Source organism: Onthophagus taurus, chromosome 4, assembly GCF_036711975.1.
Source record: "Onthophagus taurus isolate NC chromosome 4, IU_Otau_3.0, whole genome shotgun sequence".
NCBI classification, from domain to species: Eukaryota; Metazoa; Arthropoda; class Insecta; order Coleoptera; family Scarabaeidae; genus Onthophagus; species Onthophagus taurus.
In genome coordinates this window covers 2,061,288-2,085,865 of record NC_091969.1, presented here as the reverse complement: position 1 = coordinate 2,085,865, position 24,578 = coordinate 2,061,288, and the positions used below count along the sequence as shown (strand labels likewise).

The window sequence follows — 24,578 nt, the reverse complement described above, 5'->3', positions numbered from 1 at the left end:
GTGCGTGGCTATAAAATAAACAGACAGTCCTTGCAGAACGAGCACACCGAGGATTTTCGCATTGGAATCGACATAATTTTCAGAGATTTCTGTGCAGATCCCGGAGTCACCGAGTTCACATTCAAACCGAATTTGAATAACGTTGAGCGGAAATACATCCACGAAAAGTGCCGCCGTTTGGGTTTGAAATCAAAATCGAAAGGAAAAGAGCCGAATCGAACCTTAACAATGTTTAAAAACGTAACTTCAAATCAAGGTACATTTGAATTTAAAATTGGTAACGACGCTAAGAGTAAATTGAAGCATTTCGTGATGAATAACTGTAACGGGCCCACTGCTACGTTTAACGACCTTCATCAGGTTGTTATTACGAATGGAAGCGAGGGTAATTTATGCTTTGGGGATCCCCCTTTTGTCAATGGCCCGAGTTCGTATGAATTTGCTGATTTTAGAAGTAATCTTCCCGTTTTTGAAATGAGAAATTTTATTTTGGAAACGATTGAAAGGAATTCCGTTACGATTATTTCCGGAGAAACCGGTTCGGGAAAAACCACCCAGATTCCTCAATACCTCTTGGAATACTCAAATTCACTTAATAAACCTTGTAGAATTATTTGCACGCAACCAAGTAGAATTTCCACCGTTGCTGTAGCTGAAAGGGTTTCAATTGAAAGAGGGGAACGAGTTGGCGAAACTTGTGGTTACCAAATAAAATTAGATTGTTGCTTAGGACCCACAACTTCACTAATTTATTGTACAACCGGCGTTTTATTGCGTACATTAATGAGCGGATTCGCCGTTTTGAAGAATGTATCTTACATAATAATCGACGAAATCCACGAAAGAGATAAATTTACCGATTTCGTTTTGATCAGTCTTCGAGAATGTATAAAACAATTCCCGAATTTGCGTTTAATATTAATGTCGGCTACGTTGGACGTGGAATTATTCGAGAATTACTTTGGGAACGTCGCTAAAGTTGAAGTCAAAGGAAGAACATATCCCATACAACATTACTTCCTCGAAAATATATTACTTGAATTAAATTATGAGTCTGAACAGATGAAATTGATTCAGAAAAAAAATAGCAAACAAAACAATGAAATAGCCGAAAGTAATAAAATTAATGAAGTTGTAGTAGTCGATCAAGATGTATTAAGAGAAATGGATGAAGCTTTATTGCATTACATTTCAATTCCTAACGAAGAAAATTTCATTCAAGTCTTACATCTTATTTTATCCGAAGAAGTTTCTGTTAATCATCAGCACAGTGGTGCAGGATACACGCTTTTGATGGCAGCAGCGGCTAATGGTCATATTGAATTTGTTGAAAAATTACTAAATTTAGGTAAAAAATTATTTTTATATTATTTATTTATACTCTCACTTCCGTGAGAAAGACTGATTATTAATTATATATACAAGAATATTAAAAAAAAAATTGTTTAGGTGCTGATGTATCATTAAAATCACAACAAAATTGCACAGCAATCGATATGGCTGAACAAAACTGCCATAACGGCGTAGTAACCCTGATTCGATATTTCGAATACATGAAGAGACAAGTTCACAATGACGTTTTAAGTCTGTACAATCAAACGATTCTTGAAGACATAATCGACCACGATTTAATCGTTGCGATCATCACACATATCCATCAAACTGAGATTAAAAACAATATGGGGGTTCTCGTATTCCTTCCGGGTTACGAAGATATCATGCTTCAACTTGAAGCTTTATCTGCATCTCCTGTTGGAAAGTTTCTCAAAATTTGCGTATTACACGGAAGCATGATGGTTAATGCGCAACACGACGTTTTCAAGCGATCGCAACAACGCAAAGTGATTTTATCAACGAATGTTGCTGAAACGAGTATTACCATTGATGATATTGCCCATGTTATTGATACTGGGAAGGTTAAACAGAAATCGTACGATTCGGTGAGAAAAATTTTGATTAAATAAGTTTTTCTTGATTTATTTTCTTTTGGGGTTTAAGTTGAATGGAACATCTACTTTGGAAACTACATGGATTAGTATTGCTTCTTTAAAACAAAGAGCCGGGAGAGCTGGAAGATGCGCTCCAGGAAAATGTTATCATATATTTTCTAGGACGCGTTATGAGTCGCTTTTAATAAATACCATACCGGAAATACTCACGGTACCTTTACATGTAAGCCTTTTTTTATAATTTTTAATCAAACCGATTTTCCTTAATCTAATTTTTTTGACATTTTAAGGAACTTTGCCTCCAAACCAAACAACTCGCCCCACACGGGATGAAAATAGCCGATTTTCTTTCAAAAGCCCTCGAAGCCCCAAACACTCACGTTATAGTGAATGCGATAAACGATTTAGTTTCGCTTGGAGCTCTCGATTCTAACGAAAGCCTAACCGTTCTTGGTTCTCATTTACTTCGTCTCTGTATCGAACCCCATTTGGGTAAAATGCTAATCTATTCGGTAATTTTTAAATGTCTCGATCCCGTTTTAACCGTCGTTGCTACTTTGACCCATAAAGATCCTTTCGTTTTACCAACGAAAGGTTCCGAAAAAGTCGAAGCTCTGAAACGAAAGAAATCGTTAACTTGCGGGACGTTCAGCGATCATATGGCCCTGTTAATGGTGTACCAAAAATGGCAGGAAGCGAAATTAACTAAGACGGAAAGGAAGTTTTATCGCGAATATTACGTTAGTCCGAGTTGTATGGATATGATTTCGGCGACGAGATGCCATTTGGTTAGCTTGTTAAGGCAGTCTGGTTTGGTGCCGGTTTCCAGTGGCATTAGGAATTTAGTACAATTTAATAGAAGTTGGCCAATTGTTAAAGCAGCGCTATGTGCGGGGTTATATCCGAATGTTGTGTTTTCGCATCACAATAAAGTGGTTTCAAGGTATATACACTCACTTTCACATGAAATACATCACCCATTAAGAATTAGGCTACAATTTTGAAATTTCGGTAAAATAATGCTTTTTTATCAACTAAGAAACGATGAAAGTTTAGTTGAAAAAAACAAAAATTAACATTTTTCAAGAAAAAGCTAGTAGTAGGTTGCATCTCCACGCATGGCTATGCATGCATTAACTCTACCCATGCTCTCTATTAAGGGGGAAGTACATTTAGACGCGATAAAATAAGTTTGATACCCACTACTATTTAGTGATGCTTTGTTTTATAAAAATATGTATTCACATATTCTAAAACTTTTATAGGCGAACGGCAAATAGTGATCAGATAGGGGAACTTACGGAGTGAGCGGTTCCGTTTCAAACATTCTAGTATTCGCTAGAGTGGTTAGAATTACTTGCGAATGCTTTTAAATTGTTCCCAACATCTTCTATGTGAACCAAAAAAAAGTTAAAAAAAAAATAAGCATTTAAAAAATACAGGTGTTTTAATATAATGTTAAAACTTTTTAAGAAAATATTGATATACAGTAAAACCTCTTAACCCAGATATGCCCATACAAATTTGGTGGTTGTTTATGAGTAGATGTTCTGAGAGGTTAGTGTTTAAGCTATAAATAAACAAATTTTGTAAAACAAATTAAAAATGTATTTTGAAAAATACAAAATTCAAGCCGTATTATATATAGTATAGTTCTGCTTATCTTGAGGTATGACGTAGTGGTCCCTGTGATCAAAACGAATATACATCTTCATTATGTGACATATGTCCTCTTGAAGTCGTTTGTTTTTTATTCTGCAATAGCAGTGTGGTGGCAATTCTTCTTCTAAATTTTAGCTGATCAAGTGTTCCATCACTTCTCCTATGTAGTTGCCAGGCGTTGTGGACTGACATGTCAATACAATGCGCTATAAGAGGAAAATACTGTTTTTTCTCTCTGACATACCGTATTTTCTCGAATGTAATCCGCACCTTTTTTACAAATTTTATGTGCTCTAAAATCAAATGCGGATTACAATCGGGTGCGGATTAGATTCGCAGTCGTATAGTTGCAATTTGGAAAATAGTAAAATAAAATCACATTATAACAATAACACTTTATTAACGGTTTTAGAACGATATTTACATTTTTATGTATCATTTTCTTCCCATATTACGTCATCTTCGGATTATACAAAACTTCTTAAATGATGTTATAATATTGTTTTCAGGGATCGTTTTCCATGTCGCCTACACTCACTGAACAAGTTCAGAAGCTCCTTTAATTGCTCCCGGTTTTGTTAATTCTCGAGTTTGTTAATATACATATACATACACAGGTTGTAGTATGGATGTTATTCCACCAGGTATTATTATTGTGACAAGAAGTCTAAACCAAGGGCAATCATCTATGATTAATTAATATCCTTATTTAATAATCTTCCTGGTCTACGACTCCATACTTGTCTTAATCATTCCATCATCAGCTTTTCAATTATCCATCCTTTTTGTTGTGCCCTAACTAGGACCTCATTCGGGAAGTCTTTCAGATTTCAGAATGGTTTTTTTCTCAATAGTAGTAATGTCAGCAATTTTTCCCTATCACTTGTTACTGCTAGCATCAATGTGATGCGCAATTTTTCGCAACCATTCGTTTATAAAGAAATTTCCCACACACCTCTTCTTTCCAGTGTGTAGTTGGGTGGCATATCCAGATATACTACCATTTTGTTGACATTTACAGTTTGAGACAAATTGAAATTTTCTTGAAAATCATTAGGCGCTTTTGGGAGCTAGTATTAAAAATTCTTTAGTCCCTCTTTTCGTTTTTCTTGAGAGAACTAGAAAACTGCCTCGTCAATTTCATGAAATCGTCTCTTCTTTGGCCCGGTAAATTTTTTGCACGATGCCTCACAGTCTCCAATAGCTACCTGGTCTTTCCGCAACAGCTGCAACGTTACTCTCGTTATCAGCAAAAATTGTACCAGCTTTTCGATTTCCTTAACGCTAACTTAATAACATCTCTTTAAACTTTGCTGTATAGAAGAACCTTTTAGATTTTTGCTACATTTTTTTATAATTACCCTATTATATGTATAATTATTAATTAAGCACACACCACGTTCGAGCTACTACTAGGGCAGTATATGAACGGAATTCGTGCTAGGCATTACTATTTATTTTTAAAATTATATTTATTTTCTAATTTTTTCTGGCTTGGTAAATTTAAAGTCTAGTCTAATAAAAACTCGTCGTAAGCAAGGTTTCTTTAGGTGCATCAGCGTCAGTCAACGGAAAAAATTATATTTATGGTTAACAACAAGCATCGCATCGTTTTGGTGTTGTCGAATTGCTCAAAGAAAGATGCGGATTACATTCGCAAACTAAATTTTTTTACCACTATGCATTTTTAAAATCGGGGTGCGGATTAGATTCGAGTGCGGATAAGATTCGAGAAAATACGGTATATACGATAAAGGCTCAAATTTTGATCATATCTGTCGACACCTCCCATATTGGCGTTGTATAAATTGACTAAATGTTACCCGAATAATTTTCTTTTCTTTTCGAGAAAATCTTTTTGCAGAATGAATTGGATTCACCCCTGCTGAATTTAAACATAAAGTGACAATACTATTGTCATGCCATTTTACAACAATTATATTTTGGACATCAACATTTTTATAATCGTAGCATCCCCTTGGCTCTTTCTTAATTTTTTTAGAATCCATCAGAGGATTAGCTGGTATACTGTTTTCACGAATGGTGCCTGTGTCTCTCAACTTCAAAGTATGGTACCATGGCTTCATCAATGCAATGCATATACTATTTTCTAAAAAATTTTTATTCAGATGTTGGAATAAAGGCCTCACCTTTGCGAATTTGTCTCTTGCTTCTATTTTAGTAGTATCTGCAAGATGAAAATGGGACATAATATATTCAAAATTATTTCGACTTATTGCTTTAGACAACAACACATTTTGACATTTTGTCTCTTTCATACTCCCAGTACATTCTCCTTCTTGGTACTTGCATGTATCCACTGAGTAATAGTACACGTATAAATGCTTTTATTTCTGTTTTCTCTATTCTTAGGTGGTGATTCTTCTGATTTGCATAACCATTACTTTCGATTACTATTAGATCCAGTATTTCATCATCAAAGAAAAGTGAAAATAACTCCAAAGCACTTATATCGTTATCATTTTCATCTACTTGGCCATTAAAAATTATATTATTACGCTCCAAGTCGTTATCCGTCCATTTATAACTTTTCCTTTTTTTCGTATTTTTTCGATCGAATTTAAATTCGTTGAAACTAAAATTATTTTAAACCTATTATTTCTCTACAATTTGCAATAAAGGTGTGTTCCTTAATGTGGCTCTTAGTGATAATCCCGTTTTATTCCCACAGAAGTAAAGAGACGGAGTTATAAAAACCGGGAAGACTTGTAGATTGTTATCTATAACGTACTTGTTAAAGGTTTATAACTTTTACAATTTAAATCATTTGAAATTAAAACTTCATAGAATCAAGAGGTTAAACAAGATATTGCTATAAAAATAATCGATTTTTTTGATCACGTGATCATGCGTGAGTTACTTTAATCACGCGTGAGTCCCGTGGTTCATATGTATAGTAGTAGGGAAAAACGCTATTTTAACGGAAGTACTTAGAATTTCGCCTTAAAATTTTCCTATCACATTCTTAAGATGTTCAGGCAACTTTTTATGGAAAAAAGATTTCCATAAAAAGAATTTCCGCTCTTAAGTGGTCGATGTTCTCCTGGGGTATCTCGTTCCATGCAAACTCTAGATTGTGTCGAAGGTCATCCAGATTCTCAGGAGGCCTGGGTACTTGTCTTAGTCGCCAACCCATCATATCCCAGACATGTTCAATTGGCGACAATTCCGATGACCTTACAGGCCAGGGCAAAATCTGTAATCCAACCTGTTCCAGGAACCTTCTTTTTAACTACAGCAGTATGGGGTCTTGCATTATCCTGTTGTGTGGCATTCTGCAACGTCTTCATGAAAGGTACTAACACCGGTTGCAGAACGTTGTCGATGTAACGACATGTAAAGGTCTTTGCCCACTACACCGTTCCATACTAGGACCATAACAGGAACGCGTCATATATATGCCCGTATGCCACGCGTATTATGCCCGTGTATGCAAACTGTAGATGCCCCGTTCGGATCTCGTTTAGTCACAGTATAAAGTAAATCAGTAGTCTCACTTGCCATATATGGCGTCCTCAGTCTTGCTAAAGTAACGCAAAAACAGCGACGACGGTATTGGATTCACGATGCTCTAAAAGAACGAAAAGCTGAGGGAGAATACTGGACATTATTTAGACACTTAATTGATGATGAAGAAAATTTTTCAGTACTTTCGAATGTCATCATTTCAAATTTCCTTCCAGGCTCTCTCTTTCCTTTGAGTATCCATATCAATTTTGGATGTTGAAAGTTATATAAAAATTCGTATTTACGAACACATTTCATTAGTTTTTCGTCCACCATATTTAACAACCTGCTGAACCTGCTGCAGTGTTCTAGCGCGAAAGGAATAGTAAAACAGATGTTTGCGTAACCACGCGGTTGGGCAGCCTATGCACATCGGTGCGTGCCGTGCACCGAACGTTTCGGCACCTGCAAAATATTCCTCCCTGGGAATTGCTGTCGGGTCGGGCATGGCACGGTACGGCGTTAGTCGGTGCCGGAACGGTCCAGTGGACATTGTCTCATGATAATTCATACAAAGAATATTTTTTTGCATGTGTCGATACGGTTACGCTCATAGTATATATACGGTGTAGTGGGCAAACACCCTCGTCCAGCACATATCAGCCCCCAAACTATAACCCCAGGTGTTAAGGCTGTGTGGCGTCTTTGAACGAACTCCAAATGCCGTTTTTCCCCTCGATGTCGCATCCTTCTACTACTATCATTCATCCATAAACAAAACCTTGATTCATCACTGAAGATGATGTCATTCCATTGATGAACCCACCCTTGCCGTTTTTGACACTATGCAAGTCTGGCTGCTTTATAGGGAGGTGTTAATGGAAGCCGATGGTAAGGACGGTATGAATGAAGCCCAAAGGAAGAAATTCTTCTGTAAACAGTTGAAATCGACAAGTGTCCCTTCAAAGCTCTCGTCCAATCCACAGCAATTGACCTTGTTGTTTAAAATCGATCCCTGGTAGCCATCCGCCTAAGGAGTCGGTCTTCACGTTCGTTGTTTCTTCGGGCGGGTCTTCCAGCAAGATGCGCCTCTGAATACCTTCTTCTGATCATAAAACCCATATCTGAGCAACTGTAGTGTGGTCCCGATTCATCCTTCTCCCAATTTCGGAGTAAGAGACCCACCTCTTTGATACCAAAATCGACGACCGACGTCGCATTGGGAGCATTGCAAGGCGTCTACTTGGCAGTTTGACAATCAAATTAACTTACAGTACTAGGAAGAAAATATTGAAAGTTGAGTTTTTTCGGCGGAAACTTTCATCGTTTTTTAGTTGATAATAAGGCATTATTTTACCGAAGTTTCAAAGTTGTAGTTCAAATTTTAGTGGGTGGTACATTTCATATGAAAGTGAGCCTATTAAATAATAAATTAAATAATTTAATAAATTATTATTTGATAGAAATGAAAAGAGGGTTTTAATGCATTCGACTTCGTGTCTTCGAGGAACCATGGAATACTCATCAGGATTATGGTTTGTTTTTGATGAAATGTCAAAACTTGGGAATTTGTGCAATTTAAAAGGAGTTACTGCTGTTACTCCATTAACTGTAAGCTAATTATTGGTATTAGACACCCAAATAGAACTAAAACAACTTTTTCTATTTAAAAATTAGATTGTTTTAACCGCTGGTTCAACTTTGCGATTTGATCCGGAATCGTCAATAATGGAAATCGATGATTCTTTAAATGTGAACTTGGGTGGCGATGTAGTGTGGAAATTTCGACTTGCTTTAAACGACATGATTCAACGTCACGTCACGCAACCATCTGCTAAAACTACAAAATTCGAAACGGATCTTCTCGGACTTTTTAATTATGTTCTTGTAATCGAAGAGCCTTATTTTAATCTTGTTCAACCGTTTGAATTTGGAAAAAGGCCACGACTCCCACCAGGAAGCAATGGATATTTGCATTTTAACACAAACGGCGAATCATCGAACGACTTCGATCCAAATATGGAACCTAATTTCGGTGATAATGTTGAAAGGAATCAGCAGGTTCTTAAAAGAAATTTTAATGGAATTCCAAATGATGCTGATGATAATCATAATCATCAAAGTGGTAGTTCGAAACAATACCAACCTTGTTTGAAAACTGGTTCTTCTAAACGACAAGGTTGCGGACCACATTCAAAACAGCCTGAATTGAGTCATACCAGCGGGAATGGAGCAAACGTTCCAAGCACATCTCAAGATGGTGTTTTTAGTGATCATCGCCGTTTTGGTATTCCAACGAATGTGTTGATTGATATGACAGCGACTATAGGACCAGTATATCGTTTTGGTCCGTCGTCGATATTTTATGTTATCCGTCCATTGGAATTGAGCAATATCATGATTAGTTTATCGCAAGGAATTTGGAATTTCGCCCCGCAAACTGAGCGGAAGGTTTTTAGGAGCTTCTTGGTATATATAATTAAATTTGATTTCATTTATTAATTAATTTTTTTTTTTTTTGTAACCTAGGAAAATCAAAAGACTTTTCTTCTATACAACGTTCTAGGAACTTCGGAATTTCAAGCTTTAGCCCAATTAATGTCTACTAATGACGGTCAATATAACACACCTGCCAAAATTAATTGGTTAAGTACACAAGGAGTTACATACGATCAAATCAGGTGAGTTTCCTATTAAATATATTGATAATTTTTTATTGTTTAAATAATTTTAGGGGATTTTTTCCAAATGGGATCAATTACTTCGTGGATGGGTATCAAATTAGTAGGGAGATTGGCATAAAAATAGCCACGTTGATGATGGAACGTAACGATCAACCTAACGTTTTCGCACGTCCAATTTTGTTTAGGGGTCTTGATATTTAAGAATAATTTTTAAAGTAAATCTTTTTTATTACCTCATCTTATCCGAACAATATTCTTTTTTCCAAACACTTCTTTTAGAATTTTCTCATTTTGATCGCATTTCTTTTAAAATTATTTATCTACGATGTTCGTACAGTTCCTTTAACAAAAAACATTTTAATAAATTATCCTTTTCTATGTTAGCTTAATAATTGTTACGGTTTAATTATTTTTAACTTAATTTTTTTGCATTTTTTTTTGTGCATGTAGTTTATGTCGTATTGTAAATGTGTTTATTAATGTGTTAAATCCTGATCATGCCACATCATCTCCGCACCATTATCCACATCCGATTATGAAATAAGAAGATTAATTTATTTATTAAGAAGTTACAGGTAAGTTAGAATTAATTTAGTATTAACGTTAATTAATGTTATTACTTTCTTGTAAGTATTAAGTTTTCTTAAAACTCCAGTTGCTTAACTAATATGTTTTCTGTTTTGGGTGATTTTTTCAGAGTTTCCTGAAAGAAGGAGTGGAGGTTATAAGAAACCACGTTGGAGAGGTGGATGGAGAGGAAGAAGAAATAATCATCAGTGGTAATTTTTGTTGTTTGTTGAATTAACTATTAAAAAATGACTTTTATGTTTTATTAGGGTTTATTTATTGATTAAAAAATACTTTCTGATAAAAACTAATTTCTTACTTAAAAAATTTATCATATTTAATAAAATTTCCTTTATAAGTGTTTACAGGTACACAAGATATCAAATATTACAGTAATTAATCTCCTCAATTACCTTTTAGTGTGTGAAAACTTTGAAACATACTTGAAACAATTTGAAGCACTTAACTTCATATTAAATCACTTTCTGTTAGCAGACGTCAGTTACATAATGTCTATAACTATAACAACCATTTTCTGAGTCAGTAATTTTTGCAATTCCCTACTGGGAATTTCATATAACGCGCAATATATGAATGCAGTAACCATAGTTACGAAGCTACTATATGCTTGCACTGTGCCATTGGGTAGTTTTGCATAAGAAAAGTTTTACTTGGAAAAAGGTGAGCCGCACGTCTCTCAAGACGGCTAAACCCGAATGATTCTAGTTCTAGGTCTTGTGTTAGTTCTAGTGATAGTGAAATACTAGAACTAGAAACATTCGGGTTTAGCCGCACGTCTTTCAAGACGGCTAAACCCGAATGATTCTAGGTCTTGTGTTAGTTCTAGTAATAGTGCTAGTGCAATACTAGAACTAACACTAGACCGAGAACTAGAAACATTCGGATTTAGCCGCACGTCTCTCAAGACGGCTAAACCCGAATGATTCTAGTTCCAGGTCTTGTGTTAGTTCTAGTGATAGTGCTAGTGCAATACTAGAACTAACACTAGACCGAGAACTAGGAACATTCGGATTTAGCCGCTCGTCTCTTAAGACGGCTATGCCCGAATGATTCTAGTTATAGGTCTTGTGTTAGTTTTAGTGATAGTGGAATGCTAGAACTAACACTAGACTTAGAACTAGAAACATTCGGGTTTAGTCGCACGTCTCTCAAGACGGCTAAACCCGAATAATTCTAGTTCCAGATCTTGTGTTAGTTCTAGTGATAGTGCTAGTGCAATACTAGAACTAACACTAGACCGAGAACTAGGAACATTCGGATTTAGCCGCTCATCTCTTAAGACGGCTATGCCCGAATGATTCTAGTTATAGGTCTTGTGTTAGTTTTAGTGATAGTGGAATGCTAGAACTAACACTAGACTTAGAACTAGAAACATTCGGGTTTAGTCGCACGTCTCTCAAGACGGCTAAACCCGAATAATTCTAGTTCCAGATCTTGTGTTAGTTCTAGTGATAGTGCTAGTGCAATACTAGAACTAACACTTCACCCAGAACTAAAAACATTCGGATTTAGCCGCACGTCTCTCAAGACGGCTAAACCCGAATGATTCTAGTTCTAGGTCTTGTATTAGTTCTAATGATAGTGTAAAACTAGAACTAACATTAGACCTAGAACTAGAAAGTATCGGGTTTAGCCGCACGTCTCTCAAGACAGCTAAACCCGAATGATTTTAGTTCTAGGTCTTGTGTGTAAGTTCTAGTGACAGTACTAGTGTAAAACTAAAACTAACACTAGACCGAGAACTAGCAACATTCTGGTTTAGTCGCACGTCTCTCAAGACGGCTAAACCCGAACGATTCTAGTTCTAGGTCTTGTGCTAGTTCTAGCGATAGTGCTAGTGCAATACTAGAACTAACACTAGACCGAGAACTAGAAACATTCGGATTTAGTCGCACGTCTGTCAAGACGGCTAAACCCGAATGATTCTAGTTCTAGGTCTTTTGTTAGTTTTAGTGATAGTGGAATGCTAGAACTAACATTAAACTTAGAACTAGAAACATTCGGGTTTAGTCGCACGTTTCTCAAGACTGCTAAACCCGAACGATTCTAGCTCCAGGTCTTGTGTTAGTTCTAGTGATAGTGATAGTGCAATACTAGAACTAAAACTAGATCGAAAACTAGAAACATTCGGATTTAGCCGCACGTTTCTCAAGACGGCTAAACCCTAATGATTTTAGTTCTAGGTCTTGTGTGTGAGTTCTAGTGATAGTGGAATGCTAGAACTAACACTAGACCGAGGACTAGAAACATTCGGGTTTTAGACGCACGTCTCTCAAGACGGCTAAAGCCGAATGATTCTTGGTCTTGTGTTAATTCTAGTAATAGTGCTAGTGCAATACTAGAACTAACACTAGACCGAGAACTAGAAACATTCGGATTTAGCCGCATGTCTCTCAAGACGACTAATCCCGAATGATTCTAGTTCTAGGTCTTGTGTTAGTTCTAGTGATAGTGAAATGCTAGAACTAACACTAGACTTAGAACTAGAAACATTCGGGTTTAGCCGCACGTCTCTCAAGACGGCTAAACCCGAATGATTCTAGTTCTATGTCTTGTGTTAGTTCCAGTGATAGTGTAATGCTAGAACTAACACTAGACTTAGAACTAGAAACATTTGGGTTTAGCCGCACGTCTCTCAAGACGGCTAAACCCGAATGATTCTAGTTCTAGGTCTTGTGTTAGTTCTAGTGATAGTGCTAGTACAATACTAAAGCTAACACTAGACCTAGAACTAGAAACATTCGGATTTAGCCGCATGTCTCTCAAGACGGCTAAACCCGGATGATTCTAGTTCTAGGTCTACTGTGAGTTCTAGTTTTATTTCAATAAAAATATGCAACATAGTGATATCTCATGTTAACTAGCGCTACCTACCACTGTCACTAGAACTAACATTAGAACTAGAAACATTCAGACATGTTGCATTTTATGTGGGACAAATTTTCTTGTTTAGAGTCTTTTACTTCCAACTTCTAAGTCAGTTAGGCATTAAAAGAGCAAATTTTCCATTATTACAGTTAATTATCTTCTATTGATTGTTGTAGTCTTCCATTAAAAAAAAGCATAAAAACAATTACGTTTGTTTATTTCGCCAATTTAAATTACAATAACACTTATTTATTATGATAATTGTTTACAGTTCATTTCGACTTACTTAAAACACTACATATTATCTAAAATAACGAAAGTAGAAAAAGAACTTCACCAAAAAGCCCCCTTCTTGGCACCATTTCTTATTTTAATTCAATCACTGTCATCGTCATTTCTTGCCCTATTCAACGGCCTTCTACTTTCATCTTCGGAACCATAAATAACATCTTCGTCGGAATCATTAATCATCGAAAAGGTTGGGTTATCTTTAGTTATAATTGATTCTAAAACGATTTTTTTTAAATCAATCGATTACAAAATGAGATTTTTAATGTTTACCTTGAATGGTTTTAGTATTTGGAGAATAAACATAGGTCATGGCGTAAACGTAGAAATTTAATAAACCGTAAAAAGACATGAATTGAACAGAACTGTTGTAATGGGTGGACAATTGGGCGACGAAGTTATCTTCCAAAACTCCGATTCCAAATCTTAAAACTGTTATTGTTAAGCTTATCGATAAAACCACCAACATTAGTAGTGTCAAAAATTTTAATCTCATATCGAAAAATGGCATTGATCTTAATTCACTATAAGCTCTTAGTAGTAACAATAGTAAATAGGCGATGTAAATTCCGCAAAATGTAAAAAAGATTACTTTTAATGTCTAAAACAAAACATAATGGCACTGATTTATTTAAATAATCAACGTAAAAAAGGAGATGTGTAAAATAACACATTTTCTAAATCGAGTAAGTAAAATGTTCATATTTTAATTCATAAATTTCTTTTTGATTTTCTGTGATTAGTTATGTAAAATTAATGGAGCAACAGAAGTACAAAAAGGAGGCAAAAATGGATTACATTGCAACCAAAGTATGTCATTTTACTCATCTTTTTCTTAAATAGATGTAAGTGATAAACATGAATCACTAATTATTTCATTTAATTAAGTGGAGTGGTCTACACTCAACTGATACAGACGACTTCCATATACAGGTACGTTTAAATACACTTAACCGCAAAATTAACGCACCGTTTATATATTTCGATTTATTATAATTAAAGTCAAAATTATCATACATTTTGTAAAACATATTAAAAATAGAATACATAAACAGAATTATTTCGATAATAACAATAAGTTTGACTTAAATGAATTGTAGGAAATAAACGAAAACTAAAAATAAACAAAATCATGTAAAATATATGTGCTTTAACACGTATAATGTGGTTTCTCGAATGTTACATGTGGAATATCTTTCATTTGGCCTTCTGTACATTCTGTCACTGGCCTTCTGTTACGACGATCAGAACTTACAAGGCAAAACGAAGCATCAAAAATTGATCCTCCACCGCATTTATAGTTCATGGCCTGCCTTGGTCACGTCGTCTAGCATAATTGTTGGTCTCTACAAATCTCTGCAAAACCCTACCGACCGTTGTATGAGCCACGCCAAGTTACACATTCATCACGATTTAAATTTCGTCTAGCACGCTCCATTATGTATTGCACGAATGACAGTTATCTTATCAATTGGTAAAACAATTAAAATGCAATGCCTACTTTTATTTTAGAAGTGAGGCTTATTTACTTAAAAAACAAGCCCCTCATGAAAAGCTGCTATGATTTCAAAATTAAATAAAGAAGACTGACAAATCCTATACAAAAGGCGTAATTGAGTCAATAGAAATATAGCCAAATTAAACTATACTGAAGACTGTCGCTCTTCGTTTAGCAATTTAAAAATCTTTGAATGTTTGAAATATACAATGTTACTTCATTGTCAACTAAAAAAAAATGGTGATTTTCACAATTACAAAACTAGGAGGGGGGGTGACATCCGACATGATGCGTTGAGACTGACCAGATCTAGGAACGCCTATAAATATTATGGAATAAAATTTTTTAATAGTCTGCCTGGTAGTTATAAGTATTTAACATTTAAAGTTTTTGTAACTAGGATTAAAGATGTTTTATTGCGTAAAGCCGCAATTACAATTAATGTTGATGTATTGTACGTTAATGGATTCAGAAAAAAACCTCTATCCAATAACGTGAAGAAAAACATACCTAGCAATTTAAAAATCAAAAGTTGATAATCGCTTGAAATTGAAGATGGCGTTGGAAAAAGTTTATTTGCAGCATGAATCAAACCATTTAATTTGATACCTCGCTCATGAAAATCGAAATGTAAATGACAGAGTTACAGCTTGGGGCGTTTTTTATCTGACACCCTGTATAATATTTCTCGAAATAAAACTAAAAGTCAGAGTGGTGCGTTAATTTTGCGGTTAAGTGTATATCACAGTTACAATATTTTCTCTTTATACAGGGTGTTTTAAAACAACGTTTAAATATTTATAGGGGTAGTGCTACAGTAGAAAACAAGTCGAAAAGTGTTAACCAAGATGGGTCCGAAAATCAACCGTTTTCGCGTTACAGGATGTTCAAATTTTTTGGGACGCTAGGTTTTTTCTTTTAAACTGTAACTACTACAGATTTGATACTTGGGAAATCGATACAGTATGAAACTGTCTCTTTTTGAGAGTAGTATGATGTTTCCATTGCTTCCAGTTAGTATAAGTTATTCCATTACAAAACGTTATGCCATTAGTTACCAAAATTTGGCCATTACAAGGAGTAGGCTTTGCCTTACGTACAATCTGCTAAGATACATTAATTTGACGTTTTGTTGAAATTACGAAATAACCAAACTCCAGTCATTTGATTTTGCGAAATGTGAAGTGAAATCGTTTGCAATGGTCTTGTATTCAAATGCTGAAATGAGCGATATGGTGTTTATGTACGGCCGTGTCAATGCAAATAGTTTGAGAGCACATCGTTTCTATGCTGAAACATTTTCCAATCGCCGGCTAACAGGGTTGCCAAACAATTCGTGAAAACTACGGGCTATTTGAAAGAGTTCGGGCTTCCTTTGAACGTAGAATGAGAAACTGTATTGATGTTGCAGGTCGACATTTTGAACATCTTCAGTAAAAAGCTTCGTTTTGATTAATGTTAGTATTACGTTGTGTCAATTCAATTTTTCTAATAATTTATTTTTTAAAATGTTTTCTTTTTCGGAAACCTTAAGGAGTACAATTCCTTTTTTCGAATTAATGTTGTTTAGAATTAAGCTATCTGACTAATTGTTAAATAAAATTTTTGAATTTTCTGAAAAATAGTGGTATTTATTTTCACTTCCGGTCTAACCGGAAACAATGGAAACATCATACTATTCTCAAAAAGAGACAGTTTTATACTGTATCGATTTGCCAGGTATCAAATCTGTAGTAGTTATAGTTTAAAAGAAAAAATGTAATGTCCCAAAAAATTTGAACCCCTATACCCCTATAAATATTTAAACGTTGTTTTAAAACACCCTGTATACATTGTATATGTGAGTGAAATAATCTGAATCAGAATGAAATAATTATTGATTAGAGTAAACCATACAGTTATTGGACAGTTAAGGGATTTTTTGTAGTTACTTATCTGATTTCGTAGATAATACACGAATTACATTTTTAATTATTTATTGCAAAAAAGTACAAATAGTCATTGGGCGGTAATGTTACAGTTATTGGACATATGTTAATTGTAATACATTACTGTTGAAACTTGATTATACACACAATGCGCTTATTTAGGATAAATTTTTTCATCTTCATCCAATCCTTCAAGTTATATTTTGACACCTTGCTGTTGTTTCTTGTCTTACTGATTTTGCAAGGATCATTATTAATGTTCTTATCCTGGCCAGTTTCAAGTTGTTAAAATTTGTCTGTATTTAATAAGTTTTCATCATAGGAGTTCTTATAAAGTTCATTTTCTGGACTCTTCGCTGTAACAATTATGGCATAGATAAGTATTCATATCAGGAATAAGAATTCGATGAGATTTTGGAACGTATTTCTTATGGAAACTATGTTTAGGTTCCTAACACTTCAAGTTGATCTTATTTTGACACGTTTTTCCGTAAACAAAACATTTGAGTTTAGTATCTCTTTATGTCTTCGTTTCTCCTCTTTTTATCGTTCTGTTTCTATCTGTAATGTAATATTCTTTTTTGATCAAGTCTGTTTAATATTGTACATGTTTTTTTTGCTCCTTTTTCCGCATTGACCTTCCCTATGGACGGACATATACAGGGTCATCCACGACGATCGTTCATTAGAACTTTACAGGGTTCTAGCTAAAACAAAAATTTGAAAATTCAGATTTAAGTATTATTAATTGCGTTCTCTTCGACTAAAATATTTTCAGATTTCTAGCAATTCCGGTTATACCGGAAGTCGACACCTACTATATTTTTTTAAATGGAACACCCTATATATTTTTACATATTTGGATTTGTCTATTTTCAAGGTTTATGAATAACTTTACTTTTTGCAATTTCATTCGGCCGTTCTCGAGTTATTCGAATTTTTCTAGAAAAATCTGCTCCAGCAGACATTTGTTAAAAAAATCAGAGAACACTCGATTTTTGGGATATCAATTTAGGATTCAGAACATGCGTAAGCAACATGATGGAGTATGTTTTGGTGCCGAGTACGTCCGTCTAGAACGTTTGGTTACTTTACTTCGGCACGATAACTTTTCGAAATTTGGAAATTTCATAACTTCATTTTTTTAAATGGCACCCCCCATATTTTATTACTTAGTCGTCTTGGGTGTCTCATTTTACATCTTTTATATCCCATACGCTCTATACCTAACATTTATAGTTTGGAAGATAATTAGGGTTTTTTGAAAAATGCACACATATCATATCGATATTTAACCTAGTGTGCCATGAATAGCTAGTGTGACCTAGTGTATAACCATATGAAGTGGCCTTTTGAAAATTTACAGACTTCTGATGTTTGATGCCAGCTTTTTAGTCAAATATTTTCAGGTTCCGGGTACTTGCGGTTACACCGGAAGATGTGACAACTTTCATATTTCAAATGAAACACCTGTATTTCATTACATTTTTGAAATTTTTGTTCAATTTTTTTAGGCCATTTGTAGGTTGCAGCCGACACGTATATGGCATTATTTGGTTACACTCTCAACAGAAATAAACCATAGCTTTAGCAAATGTCAAACTGTTTACTCTTTCCTTACTGATCCTCTGATTACACTCCAATTACACTCCAACAGAAATAAACCATAGCTTTAGCAAATGTCAAACTGTTTACTCTTTCCTTACTGATCCTCTGATTACACTCCAATTACACTCCAACAGAAATAAACCATAGCTTTAGCAAATGTCAAACTGTTTACTCTTTCCTTACTGATCCTCTGATAATACATAACCACAACAACATTCCACAACACCAAATTTTTTTTCCGGCGGTAAACTAGATGATTTATAAATTATAAAAAGTAACGTTGTAGTTGACATTTTTGATTGAAAAATGTAATAAAACTCAGGGTGTTCCATTTGAAATATGAAAATTGTCACCTCTTCCGGTGTAACCACAAGTACCCGGAACCTGAATATACTTTAGTTAAAAAGCTGGCATCAAACATCACAAGTCTACAAATTTTCAAACTTCCACTTCATCCGGTCATTCACTACATGACGGTATTCATGACACACTAGGTTAAATATCGATGTGTGTGCATTTTTCAAAAAACTCTAATTATCTTCCAAACTATAAATGTTAGGTATAGGACATATCGGATATAAAAGATGTAAAAAGAGACACCGAAGACGACTAAGTAATAAAATATGGGGGGTGCCATTTAAAAAAATGAAGTTATGGTACTTCCAAGTTTCGAAAAGTTAACGTGCCATAGTAATGTGACCAAACGATCTAGACAGCTGTTCTCGGCACCAAAACATACTCCATCATATTGTTTAAACATGTTCTGAATCCTAAATTGATATCTCAAAAATTGAGTGTTCTATGATTTTTTTAACAAATAACCGCTGGAGCAGATTTTTCTAGAAAAAATCGAATAACTCGAGAACGGAAGAATCAAATTGCAAAAAGTAAAGTTATTTATAAAGCTTCAAAACAGACAAATCCAAATATGTAAAAATATACAACAGTTGGGATGGTCTGATACTCCACTAGAGCAGTTGCGTTACACTTTTTTAAAGGGAGAATTATATTATAAGTACGAAGGCTTTCACGGCCGGTGTTAATTGAACTAAAATTAGCGTTTTTCTTAAAAGACGCCCGGCAAACTGCGAAAGATTCTAGTGTTAGTTCTAGTTTTAGTTCTAATTTTAGTTCAACGAGAATTATATTATTTAGTATTACATCTATGTGAATCAGACACACTCTTTACTTATTGCGACGTCCTTTCCTGCTTCGGTCCTAGGAAAGGGGTCTTGGTGCCCTTTTTTTTATGTTCGGGATGTTAACGGTCTCGGGCGCCACCTTATGTTTACAGAGTTAAGGAACTCTTTCGCCTCCAAGTAGCTTTTGGGGGTTACAGTCGGAGATTCAGGGTGTTTTAGAGAGGGTCAAAAAAATAAAAACATGCGGTTCATAAATTAAGAAATAAAATCAAAATTTATTAATAATAAAAAAAATCAACATAGGAGTTTACGGAGGAAGGTAAAAAAAATCTTTATTTAAATATATAATCGGTAAATGTCTGGCCTAGTGCAATCTTGTGGCACTCGTACTTCGGACGTGATTGAAATAATTATTCATAAGGGAATAATTGGTCTGGATGAAGTGCTACGGAAAACTCGCGGTAGCACCAGGTCGGAAAGATGTTGCGGAAAACTCGCAGCAACACCAGGTCGGGGAAAGTATTGCGGAAAACTCGCAGCAGTACCAGGTCGGAAGAGTGTTGCGGAAAACTCGCAGCAACACCAGGTCGGGGAAAGTATTGCGGAAAATAAAATCAAAGTCCCACAATTGTAAGACCAAAACGAAACTTACGATGAAACTCGGTTATTTCCAAAACTCGGAGATTTTTCGGTGAAGTCTGGCGAACTTCTTGAAGACGGTTGATGACGGCTGAAGACTCTTGAAGACTGTCGAAGACTAATCCAGAACGGTCGAAGACTGATCAAGACAGTTGAAGACTGATTCTGACAGTTGAAGACTGGTTGAAAATGAAATTTTGACCGGCTACTTATACTTGTTCGGGGTGAAAACTGGATTTTTCCGAGGGGGGGATCGTATTGAAACAAGTTATCAAAACTAAATTATAATGAGCGGGGCTAATTAATCACAATAGCAAAATTTTAACGGCGCTATCGGATGCGGGGTACAAAATTAACTAAATCCCTTTTTTGAGCGGATAAAATTGATTAAGGAATAGCGGAGTGATAATTAATTAAAAATAATTATCGGAAAAATTTATAACATAATTCAAAAGATACCCTTGTTTATGTGGAAATTTACAAAAATATAATTAACAAAATCGGTTAGCGTTTACGGCACTTACCTACATAAACGTTTTCCCGACCGCGTGTTTCACGTTAACTTCGATTAATCAGTATTAATGAACGCGCACTTCAACACAAAGTAGCTTCAGCAGTTGGGCGGTGTCCGGGGCAATCCTATACGTGTAGTATTTTCCATGGATGACCATCAGGAATGAAGTAAATTAATTAATTAAGATGCGGGATGATTTTGGTTAATAATCATGTTAATCATAATCGGATCGTCTTTAGAATCATTCAACGGTTATTTCATGATACTAGTAATTGTTTGAAATCGGTTTGATTGTTCTACGATTTCTAATTCCGCATCATAAAAAAAATAGTCGCTGTACGGTAGCTGAACGGTAGCTCGCTGGCTGCTGAAACTCACACGGGACGGTCGGCCTTGTTTACAGTAACACCCTGATTACTGATTACTGATACTTCTTCGTATTTTACTTCGTTGCGGTGTTATTTAATTATTTTAAATAACAATTTTCAGAAACCATGTGCTTTCGGTAATTACGTCGTTTGGCGATTTCCACTAATTGCTTTTGTTTATTTGAAATTCGGTCAGGAAACGTTTTCAGAAAAAGGTTTAACGGTTTTAAATGAATTAATATGAAAATTTGAAGTTTAATTAAGGAAATTAAGAAATTAAGGAAAATGCGAATAAAGTTGCATAAGTGGGTGGTGATAAGGTATCAATTTTTGGATTTTTCTAAATCGGGCGGAAACTGTAGGAGGTCGGGGTAATGTGGGAAGTATATTCGGATGTTATTAATTTTTCGGAATTAAAAAAAAAATGTTACTTCGTTACATTATTAACGAAGAAACGTAGTTTATTTTTAATTATATTATTTGTATTTTTTTACAATTAGATGACTTATTTCTTTTCAACTAGAACATTTCTTTCGACTGTTTATAATTAACGCGCTCGTACTTCTGCGTCGAGACCATAAGACCGGTACAATATTGTGCTGCTTAAGTTTTATGTGTCGAGAATATTTGACTACACAAATCGTACTTACGTGATTCTCCGGTGTTTTGCATTCTATATAGAGCGACTGTAGCGTACACATAGAAATTATAACTTTTATCAAATTATCTTATTATCATAAATTACCTTTGTTACCATTTTTGTTGATTTCGATGTAAATATCATTCGATTATAAGCAACCAACCAGACAACACGTCTGCCTTTGCATTTTAATTTTTAAAAACAGTTAAAATTATTTAATTACTACAACTCTTTAGCGACCAAGAGGTTCTACTTCATTTATTCGCCAATCTTTGTCTTCGCAGATATTTCAGTACTTCCTCACACGTTGTATCTACAACACAAACAGGATTCTACTAAATTCCTTTCGGCTGCTAAGGGAAATTCGATAAATACTAATGACAAAAAATTATTAACGTGATCATTAAATCTTAGAAGAAATTACCCTTTCATATTTATTATAGCCGATGTTAAAAAAACAATTATCTGTGCCGATTTTTTACATAAATACGGTATCTTATTAGATATTAAAAATCGTCCTTTAATTGATTTGGAAACCAATCTATGTTCAATACGTTTAATCCAACGAACTAATTCAACTTCACCAAAACTATTTTCTATTGAAACGAAATTTAAACAACTTTTAAAATGCTACTCAAAATTAATTTCTCCCCCAGATTTTTCTTCCCCAGTGATGCATTCTACAAATCACCATATCATTAAAAATTTAATATTGCTAAAAAAAAATTTGAAACTATCGTATCTTTAGGTATTTTTCATCATTTTCGTCCACAGCTTCTCCATAACATATGGTCCCTAAAAAAGAGTCCAATGGTTGGGGACCCTGTGGAGATTATCATCATCTAAATTTTAACTGTTCTTGATCGTTACCCTCTTCCTCACATACAAGACTTCAACTTGCATTTAAATAACTGTACAGCACTGTTTCTTTAAAAGAGCTACAAAGATTCTTAGGTATGATAAACTTTTATCATATATTCATTCGTTCATTCATTAGCACCACTGTATAATTTAACACCTGGTCTAAATTCTAGTAAAGACAAATCAATCTCTTCATGTTCAAACAAACATGAACTATCATTCACTCAAGAACTTCTTACTTTTACGATAACACTTGCGCATCCATCTATTCATGCGTCGCTTTCGTTAACTACTAATGCTTCAAATATAGGTATGGGAGCAAGGTAAATCGAACATTGTGGCAGACACATTGTCACGAATCAATGTCGATTGCCTTGAAGATCAATACCCAAACTTACAGATGATTAAAAATGCTCAGGACCAAGATCAACAATTACCTTATTTAATCAACAAACAATCAGCTTCCAAATGCAATTATAACTAATTTATATTTTTATCTGAAACAAAAATTGCAGGCTAAAATTTAGTACTTTGGTGCGACATTACTTTGACATCCCCTAAAATATATATACCTTAAAAATATAGAAGAGTAATTTTTAATAAATTTCATTCTTTAACTTATTCAGGTTTTCGTTCTACATTACACAGTGTTAAATCTCGCTTCATTTGGCCTCATATGTCAAAGGACATACAATTTTGGACAAGAATGAGATGTCTCCAGTAGCAGAAAACAAAGATCCATCAACATACCAAATCCCTTGTTGAGAAAATATCCATTCCTAAAGGACGATTTCAGCATATCCATATAGATTTATTAGGACCTTTAGTATCTTTAGGATGTTCTTATGTCCTCACAGTAATCGACCGCTTCACACTTTGGCCTGAAGCTTATCCTATAAATGATATTTCATCTTCTTCAGTAGCAAACACTCTTCTCCGTGAATATCTTTCCAGAATCGGCATACCACAATCTATCACACCCTTTTACAATTTTACAAGCACAGGACTCTCAAAACCGCCATAACAGCCATAGGAAATGTCGATAGGTGGAATCACGAACCACCAATAATCCTGTTGGGACTCTGATTCTCTTTAAAAGAAGATCGGCGTTGTTCTCCCGCTGAGTTAGGCAACCACTTTGTCTTCCTGGAGAATTTTCTATAAATTCACATCATTCTGTTGACACAGAACCTCTCCTATCTAGTTTGCGCAATACATTTTCAAATTTAAAGCCTGTACCAATTTCATTCCGTTCTACTTCTAAACCTTAATAATCAACCTTAAGAACCGTACATAAGAATTTGTTAAATACTAAATTTGTGTTTCTAAAGTTAGAACATCGTCCATCCCTCTCTCTGCAGTTAGAAGGGCCCTTCTAAATTATAAAAATATTGAAAAAAAAGCTTTATTATTTCGCGAAATAACAAAAACTTACTTTTAGTATTCATCGTTTACAACCAACATTTTCTTTAAACGACAACGTCATTAATTTTTGTGACAATGTCACTATTAAACAGAAAATACATAGTCACCTGTCAGTTTTGACAACCTTATTTTAAAATTGTCATTTTGAATTATTTACAGTTTACATGTAGCGTACTTATCTATTAAAAATTATTAGTTTTTTGTAAAAGATCTAGTTTACGTTATTTTGGTTAGTATGATTTTATTTATAAGTACGAAGGCATTCACGGCCGGTGTTAATTAAACTAAAACTAGAACTAACACTAGCACTATCATGTGGCATCCGAACGTCAAACATTTTTTTCAAAAAACGCACGGGTTAACCCGAAAGTTTCTAGTGTTAGTTCTAGTGATAGTGCTAGTGTTAGTTTTAGTTTTAGTTTAATGATTTTGTTTATTATTTTCATTA

General features: G+C 34.7%; 1 protein-coding gene and 2 long non-coding RNA genes across 3 annotated transcripts; 1 reads left to right on the top strand and 2 right to left on the bottom strand.

Moving 5' to 3' along the window:
* Positions 1–7: 7 nt before the first annotated feature.
* LOC139429640 (3'-5' RNA helicase YTHDC2-like) lies at positions 8–10,595 on the top strand. The gene is made up of 9 exons (XM_071195598.1): positions 8–1,348; positions 1,450–1,940; positions 1,999–2,172; positions 2,240–2,892; positions 8,543–8,690; positions 8,757–9,548; positions 9,609–9,760; positions 9,814–10,338; positions 10,461–10,595. The coding sequence occupies exons 1-8, from the start codon at positions 229–231 to the stop codon at positions 9,962–9,964; spliced, it is 3,681 nt and encodes a 1,226-aa protein (XP_071051699.1). The 5' UTR covers positions 8–228; the 3' UTR covers positions 9,965–10,338; positions 10,461–10,595.
* LOC139429642 (uncharacterized) lies at positions 5,725–6,177 on the bottom strand. The gene is made up of 2 exons (XR_011640202.1): positions 6,017–6,177; positions 5,725–5,799 (listed from the first exon to the last, which is right to left on the bottom strand). It is a non-coding gene; the product is annotated as an uncharacterized lncRNA (long non-coding RNA).
* Positions 10,596–13,419: 2,824 nt separating the features above from the next.
* LOC139429659 (uncharacterized) lies at positions 13,420–14,721 on the bottom strand. Its single transcript, XR_011640213.1, has 2 exons — positions 13,781–14,721; positions 13,420–13,725 (listed from the first exon to the last, which is right to left on the bottom strand). It is a non-coding gene; the product is annotated as an uncharacterized lncRNA (long non-coding RNA).
* Positions 14,722–24,578: the final 9,857 nt, after the last annotated feature.

Coding starts and splice junctions, on each gene's coding strand:
- LOC139429640 (XM_071195598.1), top strand. CDS start 229: ATGTTTAAAAACGTAACTTCAAATCAAGGTACATTTGAATTTAAAATT. Junction 1,349..1,449: donor TGAAAAATTACTAAATTTAG/GTAAAAAATTAT, acceptor AAAATTGTTTAG/GTGCTGATGTATCATTAAAA. Junction 2,893..8,542: donor CACAATAAAGTGGTTTCAAG/GTATATACACTC, acceptor ATTATTTGATAG/AAATGAAAAGAGGGTTTTAA.